Here is a 20,868-nt window from a genome sequence, read left to right on the forward strand (position 1 = left end):
CCTTCCAAAGATATTGATGGAAAGTTTCCAGACAACTAGTGGTTGTAATCTTTCTTCACACGGTCTTTAAAGAGTTTGTCCATGGTCTTTGGAGAGTTTCATTTCTAGTTTGCTAGAAATGAGATTGGTAGCAATAATCAGGTTGTACATGCTCAGGCAATGACAGTAACAATGATCAATATTGACACTTGGCTGGAAGTGCTTATAAAACACATCCTTATTTCAGAAATGTGAAAATGTATTTCTTACAATGGAAGAAACACAGGGCTGGACAAGCAAGGGGAACTTTTCCGGAACTTAACCAAGATTTGGTCACTGTATCAGAAGATCTTATCACCAACAGTAATGTTACTGATGATATCTGACCCACAAGTAAAACCTACCTGTATCAGTCTCCATTCATAGTGATTAGAGCAACAGGTGAAACTTTCTAACTACTCTGTTATTTCTTATAGCTTAGGCATGTTACTGCCTTTACACATTGAACAAAAACTATTATAAATTACTTTATTTTTCTTTTGTATCAGTCATGATATTGATGTTTTTCTATTTATATGTGTAAGTGGATTAGATTATCTGTGAATCTGATTTCAAGAAAGACTTTTAGAAAATATCTTATAAAAAGGTTATGTTAGGTCTGATAAGGTTTAGAAAATATTGAATTTAGGGATCATGAAAAACTGCTTTTTCTCTAAATAGAAATCAAATTCTTAAGCATTTACTTAACAAATATTAATATCCTTGTGGATAAGGAAACAGGGAGGAGGCATAAAACTGTATATTAATTTAACACTAAGGGAGGACAGTTTTATGCTTATTTTAGGAAGTGACTTTGGATTTTGTGTAGAGAGCATGGTCTCTTGAGTCAAATTACCTGTATTCAAATCATGGATCTATCAGTCTATATGTCATTTTGAGTGACTCGGTCTTTCTTTACCTCGTTTCTCTAGTGGGTAAAATGACCATCGTAAGAGCATTACATCACAGGGTTCTTATGAGAACGAAATGATATAATGGGTCAGTGTCTACAACAGTGACTGGTACATCAGAAGCAGGAAATACAAGAAAGCTTCGCTAATTACAAGCATCGAATATTTCATTCTGCAAAATAAAAATGTCTCAACTTTTGCTAAAATCATTACCACCTGAGAAATATTACCTAAAGAATCAATGATCCCTTGATATGTGGAGAATAATTTCATGGTTTTGTGAATGCTAATAATAGATTCTTTGGGGTTGCCACACAACTGCTTTGTAATGTACAAATATATCTTAGATTCCAAAGTGCAAGAAAGTAACATATGAAACATAACCAAAATATATTCCCTCATCAAATAAAATGTAAAGTGGTACAGACACACTATTTTGTAAGATCAGTTAAGGCTTTATTCTTATCCAAATCAACAAATACCCTAAAGAGTCTCCCAAAATCTCAGCTCCATGTTACGCTGAGTTCATATAAAGGAAGAAACAACTGGGCTCCTATCTCATGGGATGATGAGACTGATCTGTATGAAACAACCAGAGTCACTAAGAAGAAGACTATAATTACAGGCTAAATTGCACATGGCAAAGACCATAGGAGTTCCAGGAATTCAGAGGAGGATGATTAAGGAGTGGTACAGTGGTTAAGGAATGTTGCACCTAGGGGAAGGCAGGCAAAATGTAGCAGTACAACCTTGGTTAAGGCAGTTAACCTCTCAGTATTAATGTTTCCTCTTCAATAAAGTCTGAAAAGTTAATGTATATAAAATGCCTAGCATGATCTAAAGCAGGAAAGGTTCGTGGTAGGGTCTTAGAAAATTGGTAGTAGCTACCTGAAAGAAGTATGTTTCAGAAACTTCCTTGGTGGTCCAGTGGTTAAGAATTTGCCTGCCAATGCAGGGGCACAGGTTGGATCCCTGGTTCGGGAAGATACCACTTGCCTCGGGGCAACTAAGCCTCTGCACCACAACTACTGAGTTTGTGCTCTAGAGCCCAGGAGCCAAAACTGCTGAATCCTGTGAGCCTGAAAGCTCATGCTCTGCAACAAGAGAAGCCACTGCAATGAGAAACCGGCACACCACAACTAGAGAGAAGACCCTGCTCATGGAAACTAGAGAAAACTGGCACGCAACAATGAAGAGCCAGCAAAGCCAAAAATATATAAATAAATTAAAAAAAAAATTAAGAGTATGTTTCAGATAGCTGAATAACCTGCCTCATGTAAACAAGACACATATTCCTTTCAAGAGTTTAGATTAAAAAAGGAAAAACTCACAAATAACAGCCCTACTATTATAAGTACAATTATCTGTGGCAAACAGCAATCACATTTCCCATCCCTCTGCACAGCAAACTAACTCCTTTAGCACAGGAGACTTGGTGCATGTTAAAATTCTTGACAGTTCCTTCTGACAGGCAGATTCTTTCTTTAAAAAAAAGAAATGGCATAGAATATACATATCTGCTTTTCCTTCTAAATCTTTGCTTTTAGTTGCCCTTTCTCTTATTCAAATGTCATCACTTATTCCTTGGCCCTCCATCTTCTATAATAAAGAGTTATCATCACAATCACTTTTCTACTGTGATTTTCAGATAATTAAAATTAGAAGAAACTTTTTCTTCATTTCTGATCCATTCAATCAAGTATTCCATATCATGGCCTTTCTCCAATATACTGACAATAAGAGAAGGGAGGGTTCCTCCAAAGTGTCTCAGTACTTCTGAGGGAAATTACACTTAGCAGAGTACTGATTCCATTTACAGGCACCATCTATCATTGAAGTCTTAACAATATTGGTTAGAGCACTAATTAATTAGACTTTCAGACACCATATTGGTAAGTCTGACAAAGCCACATCTTCTAGGACTGGTCAAAAACCGAGACTGTCTTTCGCTCAAAAGTAGAAGGCATATTAGTAATAAAAGTTTCCACTTTAGGCCAAATTAAATTATTCCAGTTACAAGATAGAGGATAATTTCACAGTAATTAAGAAGTGGGCCTTATGGAAAATTCCATTATTCATTCTTATCTATACAAAAGTAATTTTGCCCATGCAGTACAGGCTCTATATCCATTTCTTGCAGAGAGAAATGAAGCAAGGCTTGGAATCATTACCTTGGCTTGTTCAGAAAGGAGAGAAGAATTGAAGATACAGTGCTGGTAGTTTAAGGCGTTGCTATGTAAATTCATGAAGACAGGTCAGTTCTTTTGGTATTTATCATACAATGTGATAACACACATATAAATTATCTGTAAAACAAAACTGTTTTTCCTGCATTTTTCCTATGCTTTTTGGGCCTTTGATGCATATGAACAAATTCATTCTGACTAGGACTTCATTACTGCAGACAGAACAGTCCTTTGGTCTGCTGGTGGCTGATGGGGAGAACAGGGTGACTACCTACATGCTCCTTATTTCTGCAAGCCCCAAGCTGCAGGCAGAAGAAACTGTATTCTGTGCCTTTGTCTCTTTACTTGACATTCTAATAATCTATGTAACACACACGCAAGGCAGTGTTAGGTAAACAGTGGTAAACAAAACCAAGACCCTGTCCTAGAATTCACAGTCTTCTCAAACATATTTTATGGTAGGTTTTGGCTTTAACTTTGCCTGTATATCGCCTAAGTATATTTCTGGATTTGAGAGCCAAAAACAGACTCAAGATATGATAAACCATAGCAGTTGGGCAGGACCTTACAGGAAGCAATGTTGAGGTTGAAGGGGTTGCTGCCAGGAAAAACTTGAGCCACACAGAGATGCAGCCAAACTTCAACCCAAGGAATATCCCTTTTATACTGTTGTAACAAATTACCACAGACTTAACAGTGTTAAGGTACACAAATTAATTATCTTACAGGTTTGGAGGTTAGATAAAAATCAAGATGCGGATAGGGCTGCATTCCTTTGGAGGCTCTATGGGAAAATCTTCCTCCTTACCTTTCCAGCTTCTAGAGAGGTTGCCTTTATTCTTTGGATCTTTGTTCCTTCCTCCATCTCCAAATCTTTTTTTCTCCCTCTTTTTCACTTTCTCACCTCTGCTCTGGTCATCAGTCTCACACTGACACTCTCACTTCTTCTTACTGTAATTATACAGGGTCCATCCACCGGGACAGCCCAGCACAATCTTTCAATATCCTGGTGCTTAACTGAAACATGCCTATGGAGTTCTTTCGCCAGGTAAGAAACGACACAGGTTATGAAGGTTAGGACATGGATATTTTAGGGGGCCATTATTCAGTGTACTATAATAGGAAAAAAAAGAAACCCCAAAATCAAAAAACATTTGCCTCTTTTACATCTAACTCAACTAACTTAAAACTGGTAGACCAGCCGTTTGTTTTCTACTCAAGGCCATCTTGGATATCCATTTTAACTGACTTTTCTTCATAAAAATGGAGGTGGATGGCCCCTCTACCAGTATTTGTCTGAAGTCCCCTAGCTCTCTAACACCAGTTTTCCTCACAAGTCAACAAACTAAAACAACCAGACACTGACATCCCCTTTGAAAGAACTCTACAAGCTAATTACCATGAACAGATACTTCACCAGAGCCAACCTTTCCTACCTTCTTTCAGAACTAAACTCGTTATTAGATTAATAAATTCATGGGGCTGGAAATAGCTTTTCTATTTCCTGCAGTGAGGGGCCACGGAGCGAGATTCAGCAAATTGATTCTGACTTAATTCCTGCAAATATCGCGCAAGACAAGCTCTTCTTTGATACAGATTATCAAGGTAAGGCTAGCAGGGTACAATATGCATGACTTTTGTGGTAAAAAGTCGTTCAGTAGCTTTTTCTCCCAGAGATGTTACAGGCCAGAATATTTTCACTTCACTACCCGAGAAAAGGGAAACAGTTTGCTATTAATTTAGTTAAAAAATAAAGAGAATTTTGCTCCTGCCTATCGTGGAATAGGGAATAGATTTACCCTCTTGCTCACAAAACCATAAAAACATGTTTTCAGACAACAGGAGGCAGTGTAGTACTGGGGTCCTTACAAATAGCCGAGCGAACAATCTGGAGGTACTTCCAGATGCACTGTCAGGAAGAGAAGGGGGTGGGGTCTCACTGCTTCAGCCTCTGATTGCGAGCCACATTTACTTACGTAAGTCAAATTACCAATCCACCGGATTAAATTCGTAAAAATAAAGCTAACAGAACACCCGGACCGTAGGAAGCCCGCTAAACCATCCCAGAAGCCGCGAGTTCTCGCGTCACATTGCGATCTACAACCCTGACGTCATCCTCACGGAGTCGCTCGCGAGATTAGAGAGTGGGTGTCACAAGCGGCAAGTTTTCGTCGAGCGCGGCTTCTGAGAGGAAAACAGACGTTGGCCTTCGTTTTATCGGGGTGCTGCCGACATGAGCGACCCAGACGGGGTCGAGAGGACCCCTCTCCTTGGAACCCACAGCCTCACCACATCCGACTGTGCCGCCGGAGCCCCGGACCCTCCCCTGTGCCTGGAAACAGAGGCGTCACAGGTGATGGCGGAGACGGGTGAGGGGTGTTTCGAGGCCGTCGCGCTCCCACCACCCCAGCTTCCAGAGGAGGAAGGCGCACCTCCAACTGGTCCCCCAGATTCAGGCTGTGTCGGTACGTTCCAGATCCGAGACGGTGGGGATGGCGGTTATGTTGCGCCCGAAGCGAGGCTAGAGCCGGCTCCGCCTCCTAGGGAGGGCTTGGAAACGGCGTCTATGTTCCTGGCAACGGACGACAGCCTGGGAAATGGCCGTCAGACTGTAGAGCCGCAGGGCTCGAGTAGGGAGAAGGCGCTAGAAACTTGTGGCGCAGAGAAGTTGGGGTCTGACTTGATGTCGGAGGCGAAGGCTGAGGAAGCGAAGACTGAAGAAGGCCCCGTCTTCTCAGTCGCAGTGGATGAGGAGGTGGTGGGGAAGGAAAGAGCGGAGGAGGAGGAGGGAGTGGAGCAGGGAATGGAGGTGGAGGAGAGGCCAGTCGGTGAAGAAATAGAAATGGTGGAGAACGGAGTGGTGGAGGAGGCGGGGCAGCGGCCCCTGCGTATGGATCTCCGCATGAACCCGCTGGAGGCCATCCAGCTAGAACTGGACACTGTGAACGCTCAGGCTGACCGGGCCTTTCAGCAACTAGAGCATAAATTCGGGCGGATGCGTCGACACTACCTGGAGCGGAGGAACTACATCATTCAGAATATCCCGGGCTTCTGGGTCACTGCCTTTCGGAACCACCCCCAGTTATCTCCTATGATTAGAGGCCAAGATGCAGAGATGTTAAGATACATAACCAATTTGGAGGTGAAGGAGCTCAGACACCCGCGAACAGGATGCAAGTTCAAGTTCTTCTTTCGGAGAAACCCGTATTTTCGAAACAAGCTGATTGTCAAAGAATATGAGGTCAGAGCCTCTGGCCGAGTAGTGTCTCTTTCCACTCCAATCATATGGCGTCGGGGCCATGAACCCCAGTCCTTCATTCGCAGGAACCAAGAGGTTGTGTGCAATTTCTTCACCTGGTTTTCAGACCACAGCCTTCCAGAGTCTGACAGGATTGCTGAAATTATCAAAGAGGACCTGTGGCCAAATCCACTGCAATACTACCTACTGCGTGAAGGAGTCCGTAGAGCCAGACGTCGCCCATTAAGGGAGCCCGTGGAGATCCCCAGGCCCTTTGGGTTCCAGTCCGGTTAAACTTTGCCATTGGAAGGTTTCTGCACAAAGTCTCTTCGCCGCTTAATGGACCTGTGCTTGGGCAACAGATACGGATATGTCTTCTAACCGCCCCCCTCCCCCCGCCCCCATCCTTTTTTTCTCTAACATTTCTGGAGCCTTTTTTTCCTCTGGACATAAAGTTCTTTCAGCCTCTAGATTGAGACAGTCATGGCCATGCTCCTTCACTTCCACATGGCCTTCGTGCTTTTCTGCATTAATATCACATGCTGCATGGCCCATGATTCATACCACTCCTAAGTAAGCTTGTTGATGTTGTAAATTTAATAGTCTTTATCTGTACTACTTGGACCCTGTTTGTTCCGAGAGCCTCAGGTCTGACTCATACCTGGAGTTATTTATCTAGGAGGCCATTCTACCCATCCTACTCTGCAGCACAGGCATATAGCCTGTGCATAACTGGGCATTAATGATATCAAGGGAGAACTGCAGTGGGCCACTTGGCCTGTATGATTTATGTGACTCCATTGCTCTTCTTGCACCTCTGGTCACCTACTATTGCTGCCTGCTACTGGCTGTGCCCTTGACTGCTACCTACTGGATGGACATCTTCTAGAACTTTGTCAGCCCCACTCTGGTTTCTGGTAAACAATGTCCAGGTTTCCTGCCAGCACTCAGAAGACCCTTCCATTCTTCCCCAAAGACTTCTCTATTCCTCATGCCTCGCCCCCCCCCCCCCCCCATGGTCAAGAACCCTGTTAACTGTCAAGCAAGTGGTTGAGGTGACAAGTTATACTTCTTCTGGCAGGTTGGCCTAAGGATGGTGTCCATTCAAAGTACGAGGCTTTCTCAGTCTCTAGAGCTGGGTACCTCTTTGTGCCTCCTTTTTTCATCCTGAGCGTAATTAAGTGCCAGGGTGGCAGTATACGTTCTCTGTTGTCTCTCTCTTGTCTTAAGTGGTAGCTCATAATCGTGTGCAACTCAAGTCTTTTAGTTTTAATTTGGCTCTCTTATTTCAAGGAACAGGTTGTCTTGTCTAATAGATTGCCAGAGCTCTTATTTTTTCTGCTCTCTTCTGCATCCTCCACCCCCATTAGTAACATCTAGAGGATTTAAAGGGAGACAGATTTAGATGAGATGAAAAGTGCTATCTAGGCCATAATTGATGGAAGAGTTAAAGATATTCTTATGGGTGCCTAAAGCAGGAGAAACTGAGCAGAAGACCACAGATAGGCAAAAATGAGCCAGGTTAAAATTGGGCCTAAAATTAAGACTGAGAGTCTTCAAGGAGGTTCTTTGCCTGTTAGTGGTGATGGGAGGAGAGGTTCCTTTCCTAGGATTAACGTGAGAATTGAAGGGGGTTAGAATGTTAAATATGTTACTTAGAAAAGAGTTCTGTAAAAAAGGCAACTGAGTGCTTTCTCTTGTTTTCATTTGACTTAATTTATGAGGAGGGTTAGTACTGTGTGCTTTATTTCACTAGTATTTAGTAAAATCATGTTATTTTCCCTTGTTTCTGGTTACTGGGAAAATTGAGCTATACAGGCTTTATTTTGCTTTTAATTGAGAACATTTGGGAAAAAACGTGCTATTTCCCTGTACGATATAGACACTTAAATGAATATCTGTAGTGAATTTCAGCTTGTTTCTGTTAATAATTAAACTGTATCCTTAGAAATATAATTTGTGTAACTTGTTCTTGTCATATTCTTAATATTTTGGAAATTGTTGTCTTCATGAAAAAGTAGCCTAAAAATATGACTTAATTGTCTTAACTTGATAATTCGCCTCCTTAACAGCTTAATAATTCATGTGTCTTTTCCTAAATAGCATAAATACTTGTGAAGTTGCTCTGCCAAATTGAAAGTGTACCATTGCTATATTTGTCTTTCTTTATATGCATGATGGTAAAATAAAAGCATGTTACTTGCTGGATTTCTTTTATTTCACCCTGCACATAAATGTGAATGAAGAAATTGTTCTAGGCAATGGCAGGTTATGAAATTACTAAAGTTCTTAAATGGATACAGTAGGCGTTCTCCAAAAAGGAAGAAGGGCTTCTCTGGTGACGCAGACAGTAAAGAGTCTTCTGCTATGAAAAAGACCCTGGTTCGATCCTTGGGTCAGGAAGATCCCTAGAGAAGGGAATGGCAATACACTCCAGTATTTTTTGCCCAGAGAATTCCGTGTGCAGAGGAGCCTGGCAGGTGACAGTGTTGCAAAGAGTGGGACAAGACTGAGTGACTTAACACCTTCACTTTCAGAAATAAGAAAATGAGGATCACTACTGTATCTTCCAATGCAGGGAGGGTTGTTTTATTTAAAATGTTAACAATTTTAACTTCTTACTCATGATTTCATTTTTTTCCCATACGGCTTTTGTAGCATCATCCCCCTTTCACTTATCCCCAAGTCATTCAAGTTCTTCTTATTCACTTTTGCATTTAATAAGCAAACATGCAGAGAGTTCTTATCATGAGTTATATACTTTAATATCCTTATACTTTCTCAACTCTAGAAACTTGTTCTTTTCTTCAACCTCATTACCTTCTGTCTGTGTCAAATCCTTTAAGGCCTGTCATAGATAACTCTTTTGCCTTAACAGTTTTTCTTTTTTTTTTTTATCCTCTTCCTACTATTTCTTTTCTTTTTTTTTGTTTTTGTTTTTTTTATTAGTTGGAGGCTAATTACTTCACAACATTTCAGTGGGTTTTGTCATACATTGACATGAATCAGCCATAGAGCTACACGTATTCCCCATCCCAATCCCCCCTCCCACCTCCCACCTCCCTCTCCACCCGATTCCTCTGGGTCTTCCTAGTGCACCAGGCCCGAGCACTTGTCTCATGCATCCCACCTGGGCTGGTGATCTGTTTCACCATAGATAATATACATGCTGTTCTTTCGAAACATCCCACCCTCACCTTCTCCCACAGAGTTCAAAAGTCTGTTCTGTACTTCTGTGTCTCTTTCTCTGTTTTGCATATAGGGTTATGGTTACCATCTTCCTAAATTCCATATATATGTGTTAGTATGCTGTAATGTTCTTTATCTTTCTGGCTTACTTCACTCTGTATAATGGGCTCCAATTTCATCCATCTCATTAGAACTGATTCAAATGAATTCTTTTTAACGGCTGAGTAATATTCCATGGTGTATATGTACCACAGCTTCCTTATCCATTCATCTGCTGATGGACATCTAGGTTGCTTCCATATCCTGGCTATTATAAACAGTGCTGCAATGAACATTGGGGTGCACGTGTCTCTTTCAGATCTGATTTCCTTGGTGTGTATGCCCAGAAGTGGTATTGCTGGGTCATATGGCAGTTCTATTTCCAGTTTTTTAAGAAATCTCCACACTGTTTTCCATAGTGGCTGTACTAGTTTGCATTCCCACCAACAGTGTAAGAGTGTTCCCTTTTCTCCACACCCTCTCCAGCATTTATTGCTTGTAGACTTTTGGATAGCAGCCATCCTGACTGGCGTGTAATGGTACCTCATTGTGGTTTTGATTTGCATTTCTCTGATAATGAGTGATGTTGAGCATCTTTTCATGTGTTTGTTAGCCATCTGTATGTCTTCTTTGGAGAAATGTCTGTTTAGTTCTTTGGCCCATTTTTTGATTGGGTCATTTATTTTTCTGGAATTGAGCTTCAGGAGTTGCTTGTATATTTTTGAGATTAATCCTTTGTCTGTTTCTTCATTTGCTATTATTTTCTCCCATTGTGAAGGCTGTCTTTTCACCTTGCTTATAGTTTCCTTTGTAGTGCAAAAGCTTTTAAGTTTCACTAGACCCCATTTGTTTAGTTTTGCTTTTACTTCCATTATTTTGGGAGGTGGGTCATAGAGGATCTTGCTGTGATTTATGTCGGAGAGTGTTTTGCCTATGTTCTCCTCTAGGAGTTTTATAGTTTCTGGTCTTACATTTAGATCTTTAATCCATTTTGAGTTTATTTTTGTGTATGGTGTTAGAAAGTGTTCTAGTTTCATTCTTTTACAAGTGGTTGACCAGTTTTCCCAGCACCACTTGTTAAAGAGGTTGTCTTTTTTCCATTGTATATCCTTGCCTCCTTTGTCAAAGATGAGGTGTCCATAGGTTCGTGGATTTATCTCTGGGCTTTCTATTCTGTTCCATTGATCTATATGTCTGTCTTTGTGCCAGTACCATACTGTCTTGATGACTGTGGCTTTGTAGTAGAGTCTGAAGTCAGGCAGGTTGATTCCTCCAGTTCCATTCTTCTTTCTCAAGATTACTTTGGCTATTCGAGGTTTTTTTGTATTTCCATATAAACTGTGAAATTAATTGTTCTAGTTCTGTGAAAAATACCGTTGGTAGCTTGATAGGGATTGCATTGAATCTATAGATTGCTTTGGGTAGAATAGCCATTTTGACAATATTGATTCTTCCAATCCATGAACACGGTATGTTTCTCCATCTGTTTGTGTCCTCTTTGATTTCTTTCATCAGTGTTTTATAGTTTTCTATGTATAGGTCTTTTGTTTCTTTAGGTAGATATACCCCTAAGTATTTTATTCTTTTTGTTGCAATGGTGAATGGTATTGTTTCCTTAATTTCTCTTTGTTTTTCCATTGTTAGTATATAGGAATGCAAGGGATTTCTGTGTGTTGATTTTATATCCTGCAACTTTACTATATTCATTGATTAGCTCTAGTAATTTTCTGGAAGAGTCTTTAGGGTTTTCTATGTAGAGGATCATGTCATCTGCAAACAGAGTTTCACTTCTTTTCCTATCTGGATTCCTTTTACTTCTTTTTCTGCTCTGATTGCTGTGGCCAAAACTTCCAACACTATGTTGAATAGTAGTGGTGAGAGTGGGCACCCTTGTCTTGTTCCTGATTTCAGGGGAAATGCTTTCAGTGATGCTTGCTGTGGGTTTGTCATATATAGCTTTTATTATGTTGAGGTAATTTCCTTCTTAACAGTTTTTCTATTCTAAATATTTCTTTATAAACTTGGTGTACTTTGTAGGGATGTATGTTCTAGAAAATAACATGTAATAATTCATTATAGTGAATTCTCCACAGTGATACAGTAAAATAAAATACAGAGGTATACTTTCACAAGTTTTTCACACCTTCCCTTTCTAATTTGAAAGCTTTGTGAGAATAGAGGTAGGGTGTCTTGTACTTATAATGTTTTGCCCATAGTTGTCACCAGATAAATACTAATATTTATTGAATGACAAAATGATAACTCAAATGGAAAAAAATAACAACTTAGTACGTAGAAAAGACTTTTAAGGAGCAATGGAAAGAAGAAAACAGTTTTTAAGGCATTTGTAAAACTGATGTCAACAAATTCGCAGAGCCTTTCTTAAATAAATTTCATGTTTAAATAGAAAAGGTCTAAACACTAACTTTTCACTTGCCATTTTAACAGGGCATTACTTAACTTTGGGTCAACTTTTGTGTGCTTTGGTTTTCTACATTTTAAGGTGACTGTCACACTGGAGATAGAAGAGGTTAGACACTAGATGTGTGTTGTCTTTTAATAGTCACTTGTCATCAGTGGCTGTTGAGCACTTGAAATGTGGTTAGTCCAAACTGGAATCTGCTGTAAGTATAAGATAAATACTTGGTTTCAAAGACAGTGTGGGAAAAAAGAATGTAAAACATCTCAATTTTTATATTGGTCGCATTGAAATACTTTTGATAGGTTAAAATAAAATATATTAATAATTTCCCCTACTTAAGACAGAGAGTGAGACGTGACTTAGCAACTGAGCAAGAACATTTAAAAAAATGGCTGACAGTGAATTTTATATGGTTCTAGACTTCTTTTTTTTTGGTTCTAGACTTCTTGATGAATATGTCAAAGCATATATAAAATATCTACAGTGTCATTTTCTCCCCATGAAATTTTTTGTGACTTTCAGTTCAGTCGCTCAGTCGTCTCCGACTCTGCAACCCCATGGACTGCAGCACGCCAGTCTTCCCTGTCCATCGCCAACTCCCAGAGCTTGCTCAGACTGATGTCCATCGAGTCAGTGATGCCATCTAAGCATTTCATCCTTCATCGTCCCGTTCTCCTCCTGCCTTCAGCCTTTCCCAGCATCAGTGTCTTTTCCAGTGAGTCAGTTCTTTGCATCAGGTAACCAAAGTATTGGAGTTTCAGCATCAGCATTGGTCCTTCCAATGAATATTCAGGAGTGATTTCCTTTAGGATTGACTAGTTTGATCTCCTTGCAGTCCAGTGGACTCTAAAGAGTCTTCTCCAACACTACAGTTCAACAGCACCAATTCTTCGGTGCACATTTTTCTTTGACACAATTCTTTGTGACTTTAGAGCAAAGTTTATCTAGCTAAAATTCAAGATGCGTAAAGTATAACTTGGGCTTCCCTGAAGGCTCAGTGGTAAAGAATCCGCCTGCAATGTGCAGGAGACATGGGTTCAATCCCTGGTCAGGAAAGTCCCCTGGAGAAGGAAATGGCAAGCCACTCCAGTATTCTTGCCTGGGAGATCCCATGGACAGAGAAGCCAGGCAGGCTTAAGTTCATGAGTTTACTAAAGAGTTGGACCTGACATAGTGAGTAAACAACAACAAAATTATAGCTAGAAGCTGATGGGTAAGTGATAAAATGAACTGTCTTTAATCAGTTTGTTCTTGGATACCTAAGATAACACTCAGCATTTTGTAAAATGTACTGTGTAAAACTGATTTGGGGTATAAGGGAAGATGTCAAGTGCCGACAGTTATATTGGTTATTTAAAGTAGTGTATAACAGCATTTAGGACCTACAGCTTCCTATTTTTCTAGAATGAAATGTTCTGTATTTTTTGGTGTACAGATGTACATGAAGCTCAGAAAATAATTTCAGTCATTAATCACCATATTGTGTGTCTCCAAATTTTAACAGTTGGCCATAACAGAAAAGTAAATCCCCATCTAGTATGGACCAAATCAATTCAATGCTCACCACTTGAAGAAGCATATTTTATTTTTTAAATACTTATGATGTATTTTTATGTTCTCTGTACCTTACTATAAAGTGTATTTTGTTATAGAAAATTAATGTTGTCTAAATTGTACTGAAAATTAGTTTGCAGCAATTACTATTTATTTTGTTTTGGATATTAAGGATTATATGGGGTAGTAAAGTAAAGGTTGTCCTTGCCCTTGGGGAACTGTCTCATTGAGGGGGTACCATTCTTTGGATGTTTCCTCTTCAGCAAATTCATATATTCAAACTAGTTACGTGCATAAGGAGACTCGGGCATAATGTGACCTAAAGGAGGTATCAGAGATGATCAGGACCATACTCCCCTCAGGGCCATTTTCCTCTCCCTCAATGTTAATATATAATTGAGGTCATAGACTGTACAGAAGTGACAGGTACAATATATTCATTCATCAATATGGGAGGTGTTTTACTTGTGAACAGTTCTGTCTCCATGTTTGCTTGAAGTGGATTGTTTGAGCTCTGAAGAGTTTGAGCCATTGCCTCTGCCTTCAGAAAGTCTCAGAAACTTAAGGAGAATTTCTCTGGGGCTATATTAGAAATGCTGAATGTCTACTTGGCTCCACTTTTTAAGGATTTGCATTAAACATAATTTCCTTGAGAACAGGCCAAGAAGAAATGGTTCTGTTAACAGCAGAGTCACTTAGATAAGTTCCTAATTTTTATAAACAAATGTTTTATTATTGACTTGATGAAACTGGAAAGACATGCTGGTTTCAAGTTGGAATTAACTGTTTTACAATCTACCACCTAGTACATTTGCCAAAATAACTACCTTCCCTGAGCCTCAGTTTACTTGTCCATATGCAGGAATGATAATATCTTTATTATAAGCTAATATTGTCCCAGCATGTATTTGGAGAATGGATTATATGGTTTCAGAGAGGATAATAACAAATATTTGGGAGCTTGCTGTGTTCCAAGCATTGTCCTAAAGATTCCAAGTATTAGTTAATAAAGGTTACATTGTGAAAATGCCAATGCCTGGCATATGATATGAATAAAAAAATATAAATTTCCATTTACCTGCCTCATTTAAATTTCTCATTTAATTCATATCCTGACAAGTAGTCATCTAGCTTAATGTTTTTCAAACCCAACTGCTCATTATCAATAGCTGGGGAGCTTTGAAAAAAAATCCTGATGTTTTAGGCCCTAACTCAAACCAATTAAATTAGATTTTAAGGTGCAGATAGGATTTAGAATCTTGGATAACCTTTCCTTGGACTCCTCAAATGAGGGAATACTCAACTTTTCTCCCGGTTTTGTTGAATTTACTCAGAATCCATTGCCTTACAACATCTAGCTGTTGCAAAGGGCCTGGCATATAGTTGCCTCTCAGCACATTTGCTCCATATTTTGACCCCAGCAGTCTTGCAGAATGGACTTAGCCTGATTCCATAAAAGAGTTCTAAGTGCTTGAAGATCATCCTTACATACTTCTCAACTCCCCACTAACCAACCTGGCTATCTGTCAGTTCCTTCCATTTTCTTTGTTATGTATGCTAATTATTTATTTTGCCAGTGTCTTCCTAAAGTGTGATGCCTGGAACTGAATGAAATAACATCCAAAAATAAAACAGGATGAGATTTTTTTCCCCCTGCCTTTATGAATAGTATGTTTCTTTAAATGGATCCTTGGAGAGCATTAGCTTTTGAGGCAGCAGTATTACCCTTTTACTAAATCCTTAAGTTTTGAAGTATTTGTGTGCTGCTGAGTTTGGCTCACCATCTTGCCTCATTTTATTGAATTTTGTGCCCAACACTTTACATGTATCTATACTAAATTTCTTTCTGTTACTCTCCTAACCTGTTTACCTTTAGAGGATTATTGCTAACAAGCAATTCTCCCTAATTTCATGTTTGCAAATCTAGTCTGTAGTGATGTCAGGTTCTCCCTCCCAGGACCTTGCATTCAGAGTCACAGCATCTTTAAGACCTCCTCTTTCCATCAACTATAAATCCATCTATTATCTAGTGTGTGTATAGTTTAACTTCGTTCTAGGGCATCAGCAAGCATACTTGGCACCTCTTAAGGAGTTAGGGAAAGATATCCTCTCCAGATAAGGATTAGGAAAGAGTGCCAGTTCTTCCCAGATACAGTCTGTTATAGCAGATGTGTTTATCTTTCAAATTTCCTTGTCAAAAAAGAAAATCACTTCTTAGTGATCTTCATTTACCTGTTGATCAATTTGCTTTTTTTTGAAGGCAGTATTAGTATTTTAATATTACTACTTCAACATCTGTGGGTTTGAAATTTTTCAAAATAAAGTTGGAAAAATATTTAAAATGTCATACAGCTTATTTTAAATCTGTTGTCAAAATTAGAAAACAAATTTAAAATATGAAAGTGCATCAACTAAAAGCTTAATTTATAGACCTGATCAATTTCCATCAAAGTAATAAGAGGATCACATTTAAAAGATTGTTCTATAATTAGAGACTATAAGAAGTAGGAAGTACATATTATTGTGAAGACGTATTGCTGAAAGTGGGTTATTTCTTTCAGCTCTAGATAAGACCCACCATTGCCCCAAGCTGATCATATATCTTGAAACTTAGGATTCAGGTTCTCCTTTACAAAGTTCTAGAAATATGGGTCTTAGGGCTTCAGAACTTATTTCTTGAGGCTGAGGCCCACTAATGGAGCAGATTGGCATTGCAGAATCAGACACAGCTACTGAAAGCATGATTTGTACACCAAATCATGTCTATGTCTTTATATTCACATTGTATATAAGCAAATCATGGCTCAGAGAAGTCAGGTGACCTGTGCAAATTGAACAGCTAGTAAGTAGCACAATTGAGACACGAAGCCAGATCTGTCTGATTTCAATGTATGTGTGTTTACTCAGTGTATTAGGTTTGCTAGAGAAACAGAGGCAGTAGGAAGAGACTAAATATGAGGAATTGGTTTGTGTGGTTATGGAGGCTGAGAAGTCTCATGCTGTGCCATCTACAAGCTGGAGACCCAGGAAAGTTGGTAACAGTATAATTCCCAGCTGAGTCCCAGGGTCTGAGAACCAGGACAGCTGATGGTAAGAATACCAATCCAAGGGCAGAAGAAGACTGATGTCCTAGCTCAAGTACTTGGGCAGGAAGTAAAAGGGGCAAATTCTTCCTCTACCTTTTTGTTCTATTCATGCCTTCCTAGATTGGATAATGCCCGCCTAACTTGGGGAGGGCAATCTACTCTCCTGAGTCCACCAATATAAAATGCTAATTCCAGAGATACCCTCACAGATGCACCCAGAAATAATATTTAATCTTTCAAATTAACCCTGTCAAACTCACACAAAATTAACTATCATTACCAGTGTACAAAGGTATGAGGTCTCTCAGGTCAGGGACTTGGCTGTGATTTCACTTATAATTGGGAAAAACGAGGCTTTTTGGGGAGGGGCGGTGCGTGGGGGCTAAATGTTGTCACAGGGAGTCATAACTAAGCTAGATTGAGAAAATTTTAATTTTGTAACTGAGAACCTAAGTATTAAAAAAGATTATTATTCAATTTTAATAAAATAGGGAACACTAAATATTGAAAACTCATGCTGTAGTTCTTTTAATGCATGGTTTATAAAATTGGCATAAATATATTCTTTGGAGCAGTTTAAACTTTAACACCAAAAGACAAACTAGTCAGATTATTACTATTGTTATTTTGGTTTGTTATTTGACTTTTTAAAAAAATAATGAGGTCAACTATTGTATCTAAAATTGTTCTATGAAATATTTTAAATGTAATAGATTATTTTAAAAACTATTTCCTCCCTCAAGTGACCAGGAATGGAAATACCACATCCACAAGCATTAAAAAAAACCTGATTCTCAATGTGCTTGTGGACCTCCCCCTAGAGGATGCTTGGGAAATTTGCCAGAGTTATTTTGGTTATTACAATGAATGTGGGTGCTACTGGAATTCATCAGGGGCTTTAAGAATGCTAGCTAGTATCCTGCAGTGTGTTGGCCGGTGCCTCATATAAATCCATTGCTGAATATTCATGTAAATGAAAAATTTATTATTTAAGCCTAGAACCTACTATAATCCTACATATGAAAACAAAAATTTTTGTATTCTTTATACACTGCATTTTTGAAAGCAACTTATTTCATTTACTCTAAAACATTGTTTGTAAGATACATCATTACCGAACACTAAGAGAGAAGAAACCTTCCAGTTAAACTCTGATACACACATACACAAATAAATGTTGACACAAAGCATTTTAAGATTTAGAATTTTTATTTTATCAACAATCAACAGAGTGAAAAGGCAGCCTATGGAATGGGAGAAAGTATTTGCAAACCCTGTGTCTGAAAAGAGGTTAATCTCCAAAAAATACAAGGAACTATTGATTCTACAGTTATACCATCCAACTACCTCATTATGTAATTTAATATAGGCATACCCAAGCATTTACAAATTAAAACAGATATTCTAAGACTGATTTCCTTTTACTTGCCTTGATTTCCATAGCTCATGAAAGGCAGAACTGGAACACCTTCTTCCCAACACCAATGACAAAAATAACATAAAAGAAATGTTATATCTAATGGGTTGATTTAAGGCATGGAGTGAAGACCAAAATTCTTGTTTCTCCCCTTAGCAGTTGGGCACTTTCCCAACAATAGCCACTACTTTGTGGATGTGGGGCAGGGAATAGAAAGATGGGGATGATTTAACATTAAACTTGAGTGGCCATATGGTCTTATTTGTAAGAAAGTTGTTTTCTCATTTTACATGTTGTGTAGAGTTGAATAATATAATGAATGAGTGTACATGTTCCCGAGTCAGTTTACCTGGATTCAGATTTTGGCTCTATCACTGCTATGTTGTTTTTGTTCAGTCACTAAGTCAGGTCCGACTCTTCGCGACACCACGGACCGCAGTACATCAAGCTCCCCTGTACTTCACTGTCTCCTGGCGTTTGCTCAAACTCATGTTCATTGAGTCGGTAATGCTATCTAACCATCTCACCCTCTGCCACCCTCTTCTTTTGCTTTCAATTTTTCCCAGCATCAGGGTCTTTTCCAATGAGTCAGCTCTTTGCATCAGATGGCCAAAGTATTGGATCTGCAGCTTCAGCATAAGTTCTTTCAATGAATATTCAGGTATGATGTCCTTTAGGATTGACTGGTTTGATCTTTTAGCAGTTCAAGGGACTCTCAAGGGTCTTATCCAACACCACAATTCAATCTTGAATAAACAACTCAATTTCTCTTTGCTTCAGTTCCTTCTGAGGTAAAGTCACTTAAATGGGAGGTAATCATATACCGTCTCACAGGGGTGTTGTTGGAATTAAATGAGATAACACATTTAAGTGTTTAAGTGGTGTATAGAAGACACAAAATAAATATGAGCTATGATGAATATGTGAGGCTTCCCAGGTGGCTCAGCGGTAAAGAATCCACCTGCCAATGCAGGAGATGTGGGTTTAATCCCTGGGTCAGGAAGATCCCCTGGAAAGGGGGATGGCAACCCACTCCAGTATTCTTGCCTGGAAAATTCCATGGACAGAGGAGCCTGGCGGGCTACAGTTCAGGAGGTCACAAAGAGTCAGATACGACTGAGCATGCATGCATCTGCATGGTGAATATATACAGGCAAACCTTGGAGGTGTATTGGGTTCACTTACCACCACAATCAAGTGAGTATCTTAAGTCTTAAGAAATTTTTTATTTTTGCTTCTCAGTATAGACAAAATTATGTTTATACTGTAGTCTGTAGGTATGCAATAGCATTATATAAAAAAATAAACATACTTTAAAAATACTCTGATTTAAACAAATGCTAACCATCATCTGTGCCTTCAATGAGTTATAATTTTTTTTTTTTTTGGCCAGTGAACTATTTTGCCTTAATATTAATAGCTGATGACTGATCAGGGAGGTGGTTGCTGAAGGCTGGGTGGCTGTGGCAATTTCTTTAAAGGAGACAACAATAAAGTTTGCCACATAGATTGACTCTTCCTTTTATGAGCAATTTGTAGAATGCAATGTTATTTGATAGGATTTTACTCACAGTGGAACTTCTTTCATAATCGGAGTCAATCCTTCCACAGTCTGCCTCTGATTTATCAACTAAGTTTATGTCATAGTCTAAGTCCTTTGTTGTCATGTCAGTAGTCTTCATAGCATCTTCACCAGGAGCAGATTTGTCTCAAGAATTTCTTTGTTCATCCATGGGAAGCAACTTCTCATCCATTGAAGTTTTATATTTATAACAAATACAATGAAAAAGTATGAAATATTATAAGAGTTACCAAAATGTGACACAGAGACACAAAGTGAGCAAATACATATGGGAAAAATGATGCCTATAGACTTGCTTGACGTGGGGTTGCCACAAACCTGCAGCTTGTAAACACCAGCATAGTCGTATTATTCATTTCGGTAAAGCCTTTTAAAAAATCTTCATTTAAATCAAATCATTGAGTTTCACTAAAACCTATGAGATTATCACTGGACTACTGTGTAAATACAGTAGATGCTAAAGAAGAAGCCACTATGATGCCATCCTTTTCTAGCTGGGGTGATGAGACAGTTACCTGTGTGAAACAACCTAGTTTAAGGTAGAAGATAAATAAGTGCAACCTGGATGGCAAAGGTAGCAAGAGCTACAGAATGGTAAGTGATGAAGGAAGGTATAGGAGATGGGAGAATGCAATTTGCCAATTAACATATGTCTGACCATGGTTAACTTCTCTGTGATACCTGGGTTCTTCTTTTAAAATTTACTCACTTAAAACACCTAGCACAATCTAAGGAGGTAGGCGTGAATGGAGTTTTAACAAATGGGCAGGCTATTATTAATGGAATATGATTCCATTGATAGGAATAAAGCTAGCTAGAGACAGGGATGTTTCAAGTAGTGGAGATATAAATTAAAAAAAAAATTTGATATGTACCACACACCCCAATGGTCAGAGCTGCAACATTTATTAAGAGAAGAGGAAAGAGGTGAGAGACAGATAATTAGTTTGGGAAAAGTGAATCCTGTTTGCACTTTTTTTTCCCTCCCAATGGGTAACTGATTAGCTGGCAGCAGTCAGTCTGGCAGTCTGTCCTTGGGTATCTTGTTTACGTAATCTCTGGAAACCTTTGTGAGCCAAACTCTGAAGCTGAAGGACAGGCTGTTTCTCTGTAATGTCTGCCTGTATCTAGTACCTCCTTTATTAGCTGTGCCAGGCCTGCACTACTTCCCTCACAGAAATGTCAATATAACTGCTGACTTTCTTGAAATCCTTTCCCCTCAAATC

The 20,868-nt window shown here is 39.1% G+C and overlaps 1 protein-coding gene across 1 annotated transcript; it reads left to right on the forward strand.

Annotated features, from left to right (window-relative positions):
- Positions 1 to 5,217: 5,217 nt before the first annotated feature.
- Positions 5,218 to 8,561, forward strand: TSPYL1 (TSPY like 1). The gene has a single exon (XM_065911479.1). It carries the CDS (start codon positions 5,349 to 5,351, stop codon positions 6,645 to 6,647), a length of 1,299 nt encoding a protein of 432 aa, XP_065767551.1. The 5' UTR covers positions 5,218 to 5,348; the 3' UTR covers positions 6,648 to 8,561.
- Positions 8,562 to 20,868: the final 12,307 nt, after the last annotated feature.

Source organism: Muntiacus reevesi, chromosome 19 (assembly GCF_963930625.1).
Source record: "Muntiacus reevesi chromosome 19, mMunRee1.1, whole genome shotgun sequence".
NCBI classification, from domain to species: domain Eukaryota; kingdom Metazoa; phylum Chordata; class Mammalia; order Artiodactyla; family Cervidae; genus Muntiacus; species Muntiacus reevesi.